Source organism: Montipora foliosa, chromosome 8, assembly GCF_036669935.1.
Source record: "Montipora foliosa isolate CH-2021 chromosome 8, ASM3666993v2, whole genome shotgun sequence".
Taxonomy (NCBI): domain Eukaryota; kingdom Metazoa; phylum Cnidaria; class Anthozoa; order Scleractinia; family Acroporidae; genus Montipora; species Montipora foliosa.
The window spans coordinates 10,068,489-10,073,488 of NC_090876.1; the positions used below are offsets into that span (position 1 = coordinate 10,068,489).

At 41.0% G+C, this 5,000-nt stretch overlaps 1 protein-coding gene across 1 annotated transcript in view; it reads left to right on the plus strand.

Annotated features, from left to right (window-relative positions):
• The window catches only part of LOC137968238 (potassium/sodium hyperpolarization-activated cyclic nucleotide-gated channel 2-like), a 12,343-nt gene extending 8,687 nt beyond the window's left edge, over window positions 1-3,656 (plus strand). Inside the window, 5 exon segments of the mRNA XM_068814851.1 lie at window positions 1-119; window positions 874-1,064; window positions 1,067-1,096; window positions 1,775-1,887; window positions 3,224-3,656. The exon segment at window positions 1-119 is cut by the window's left edge and continues 125 nt beyond it. Coding sequence (XP_068670952.1) covers window positions 1-119; window positions 874-1,064; window positions 1,067-1,096; window positions 1,775-1,887; window positions 3,224-3,656 — 886 coding nt within the window.
• Window positions 3,657-5,000: the final 1,344 nt, after the last annotated feature.

Genomic DNA, 5,000 nt, shown 5'->3' on the forward strand with positions numbered 1-5,000 from the left:
CATTTGCGAGACTGGTCGCAAAGGTGATAAGATGTACTTTATTCAAAAAGGAATTGTCGATGTGCTCACAAAAGATGGGGAGTTGGCGACAAGTCTCGGCGATGGATCTCATTTTGGAGGTACAAAAAAACTTCAATTTCTGTTATTGTTAATGCCTCTAGTGTATGATGTGGCGTTTTGAGTCCAAGTTATATTTTCACTTTAGGGAATCTTCGCTCTGAGCTGCTCAAAGTGGAAATATTGATCTTTTTTCGTTTCATAGGCCATTTTACGGATACAGCGGCCATTTTGAAATCCATTGTTTCAAATAGCTATTATGGGATTCTAAGGGGGCAAATGCATACTAATTGCCCACTTAGAATCTCATAATAGCTATTTGAAACAATAGATTTCAAAATGGCCATCGTATCCGTAAAATGGCCTATGAAATATTTCGAGGCGTGCTAATTTTAACTCCCACTTGTTGTGGATGACAACGGTCAAAAATTTGAATTTTTTACACATTGCTGTTTTGCACAGCAAGGGGAAAGAAATGGGGTGCCGAGTTATCAATGATCGGACTAGAAAATCTCCTATTAAAAGAAACCCGGACTGTTAACATGTTCTCAACAATGCAAAAAAAGGCCCTGAATGCTTCCGAGAACACTTGGTTTACGGAAAAAACCGTAAATTTTTGCTCACTTCCTCAAGCTATCACATTTCCGGGCTTCGAAATTCCACTTGCTTGCATTCATTGAAAAAATAATCTATTTCCAGTCTCTCCTCGTTGGATATTTTCGTTTGCTCCAAACATCTTTTAAGAAAGCAATTTTGACCACAGCCCCCCAAAAAGTAGATTTCTCAGATTTCTTATACTTCTTATCTTGTCTCCAGAAATTTGCCTCTTAACAGAGGAGGCGCGCAGAGTAGCCTCGGTCCGAGCAGCGACTATTTGTAACCTGTACTCGTTGAGTTCGCCTCATTTTCACGAAGTACTTTCGGAGTATCCGGACATGAGGATTATGCTGGAAGAGGTCGCAAAAGAGAGACTCTCACGGATTGGTTTACAGCCAAACCTATCAGAGCCCTTGAACTATGAGAGGATCATGTCAGAAAGGTGGGTGGTTAAAATCTTAAACCTGTATCACAGATTTTCATATGAAAAGAGACGATTTTGGAGACTGTAGTCATTCAGTGATCGCCAATGGAGACTTCAAACCCAGGGGAGGTTATGAAGTATCGCATAAACATAGTTAACTGATGCAACTATTGATGCTTAGAGTGGTTTTCAATTGAGTGTCGAAAGTAATTAGCGAATTTCTTTGGTTTATAATTACTTCACTCAGTGATTGGTTCAAAGTTCTCGCGCCAATTCTTCAACCAATCAGAAGTGAAACCAAAACTAATCATGGCTCGCGCGTGCACATTTTCCCGCGCTTTGTGTCGGCTACGTGTAATTACTTCGAGTTTTGATTGGTTTACCGGATTGTCTCCGTCCTTTTTGATTGGCCAAAGTAATTACTTTGGTTTTGGTTTTACGACACTCATTTGAAAACCGCTCTAAAGGTGTATTATGCCCGTGAGAATAATAATAGACAAGCTGCTTAGCAACGGGCGAAAAAGAAACTAAGAAAGCAGAGTCATAGGAAGAATTCGAAACTAACACCGATTGGATGCTTCAAAGCCTGGTTTCCGTATGATCTGAAACGGTCTGCGATTGGTCTGCGACACGGTCGTAATGGTCGGGAAAGGTGTATCTAGTTCCACTTTCCTGACCATTACGACTGTGTGGCAGACCGTTGTAGCTCATATGGAAACCAAGCTTAAGGGAGGTGGGCAGGTGGTACTTAACTACAGAAAGACAATGGTTCCTAAGAAAGCTTTTTATTCAAGAGCCCGACAAAAAAGGTTGCATGGGTGGTTCTATGAAGTAACTCTGATATCGCTTCAATCAGAAGGCGCATGCGCAACTAGTCCCAGTCCTCTGCAGCTCGTTTTAGTGAAAAACAGGCAAAAGCTCTTAGGAAGCGAAAGGAACTGGCGATTATTTCACCGCATGGGAACCGTCCCATCATTTTTCGTAAACTGTAACATGGAATTTCTATTTGAACAAAAAATGGAACTGATATTTTAAAAAGTGCATCAAAAGAGGACGTTGTGACGTCATTTTTCTTTTTGAGAAATAATTTCTCTTAAAATCCATGCTACATATTCTGTTTTGGTCACGTGATTTACCAAATACGGTTATGAGTAGAACCATAAAAAGCAATGTTAAATAGAACACACATGGCAAAAAAGGATAACTGTAGAGTTGAAGGAATTTGAGAAATGACTATTTGAAGCGGTTCATAGCAACGGTTTGGTAGTTAAGAGCCACCCCCGCCTCCCTTAACCATTGAGCATCAAGAACTTCTGAACCCGGTTGTTCAAAGGCCGATTAACTTAATCCTGGATTAGCGTAAACTTTTGTTTCATGTTTTCTACTTTTTGGTGAAAGTTTCTTTTGCTTATTTTTGTTTTTCACGATTGACTTCTTCTAATATAAAGTTTTGACGAATATCAGCGTTGAACAGCATTTGGAAGTTGAGAAATAAACTCCTTGGTTAATTTTTAATCTAGGATTGGGTAGTTTATACGACCGCTGTTACGGAGGTCGTAGGTTCGACACCAGCCCAGGACTCCGATTTTACCGTTTCATTTCCTCACGTAGCTTAACTGTGATTTGCAATTGGCCATTTCCGAGTTCATGTCTGCCTCCTCTTCAAAGCGAGTCTAAGTGCGAAGTTTTTCTTATGAAAATTAGTTTTGATTCATATGTAAAGTAGAACTAATTACCATCATAAAAACTTCGCACTTGGACTCGCTTTGAAGAGGAGGCGGACATTAACTCGGAAATGGCCTATTGAGTGTTGACAGTAATTATAATAAAATGCTTTGTGACTGAGTGGCTGGCGGTTTTCCTTGAACAACGGACTTAAATTAATGGGATAAAAAAAAAAAATCGGACACCACTCTTGCAACGAGCGAGGTTCGAAATAGGAAGAAAAACGTATTTTTTCCTTAAAATATCCCGCCAGAATCAAAAGGCAGCTGTCACCTTTTCGTAAACGCTCCCATCCGCTTGGTGCCGGTTGCTGTTAACTGTCTGTCTTGATTGGCTCAATTGCTTTTCACTGTCTCTTGCCACTGGACAAACTAACGTCACTCACTGGAAACCCGTTCATCTTTTGCCATTTTTCTTCAGGCGGGCATTTGAGCATGCCAAGGGCAAATCAAGTTCAGCCGCCACGAAAAGCGATGGTCCCGAAACCAAGCGTCAATCTCTGCCACAAAGTCACAGCCACAGCCACAGCCACAGCCACAGCATTCGTTCGATCATTCCAATCAAACAGGATCCATCAACTTCTAAAGAGACAAAAACTACTCGAAAGTCCGTCGTTATTACAATGCCAACGGAAACGGAGAACAATCTTCCAGGAGTGAAAACCCAAAATCCAAATAAGCGCGGAAAACGCTCGTCTTTCTTAAATAAAACGTTATTCAAAACCTTTGCCCCCGCCTTAGCAGCATTTGCGCAAGTGCAAAAGCCTGGTCCTGATATTTGTGAGGAGGACGACATGGAGGAAGATAAGGAATTAAAAGACCTGGATGTAGTTGCCATGGTGACCGATTTTTAAGAACCCGGATGTGACTGTGGCATAGCTTATTTCAATTCCTCTCGGTACATACCGAAAACGTCTTTTAAAATTTGTATTAAGACTTCCAAGAGCTAACCTCATCATGGGGATGTTATTTCATCCTTAAGAGCGAAATTCTTACTTTAGCTTCCAATCTAACGTGTTTGATGTTCATTACGGACGTCAAGATGAACTTATATTTTTTACGTGGTAATTGCGCGTTATTTCTTTGCGAGACTATTAAGTCTTTATCCTTTAATGTCTGACTTTCTTTCTTGGTTTGTAACCATTATCAACACCCTTTTCAACAAGTTCAGTTGGATTATAGATGAATTATAAAATTCCACCTTCTTTACCGCAACGACTAATTTTTAACGCAGCAATCAAAGCGAAATGATTTGTTGTAAATAAAATAAATCAAAGTTGGTTGACTGAGGAGCGCACTTTTGTACAATACAGTTTAACTTCTGCATTGCAACGCTGCAATATACTCCCATGGCTGACCTCATGGCTGGCCTCACGGCTTGCGACCACTAAGAAAAGACGCGAAATATTTTCTTCAAGTTTCTTCAATCCTTGTTTTTCCCCCGCCTCTCGAACCAGAGCAACAAAAAGATTGTGATCTGTGGTTATCAGTGCCAATCCCAGAAGAGGCGTTGGCAAGCAAACTCAACTCATTTGCGGATCTGGAAATATTCCATCATTGCAAAGGAATTTTTCACAGTCTCGCGAATGAAATTAAACATTTGGAAAAGCAACACTTTGGAGAGCAATTTCAACACGTTCTCTCAAGCCTTGCGCTAGTCGTCTTGGGACTCGAGAAAAACCTAAAATACGACTACCCGCGCCAAAGATGTCTTGGACCTTTCACTGCCCAGATCCAAAAGTTAATTCTCCTAACTAATACCACAGATTTCCTTTTTGGCAAGTTACAAGAACCAGGTGTTATATCAACGTCATATCGCCCTATACCTTTGATGACAGTCTTCATTCTCAATACCTGTCGACCTGACACTGCTGGGATTCAAAGGGTCAATAAAGAGATTAAGCATTGTGTTTTCGGCAAACGGCATGTACTCTGCGAGCAGAGTCTCTTTCGATCTTCCTAGCTAAGTCGGGAAGAGGAATGTAGACTCTACCAACCGGCTCGACTTTCTTTGATTTGCCGCTCATCCAAAGAAATGGATGAGCCAGTCCAGTTTCGACTTGTCAAACCTGTTCTTTAATTTGTGCGCATGATCAATCGCCACGCGTCATCAATATTAAATTTACAACAGCGTGACAATTTTTAACTGTCTATAGGCCGGGACACACTAGGCGATAAGTCGCGGGGACAAGTCGCCG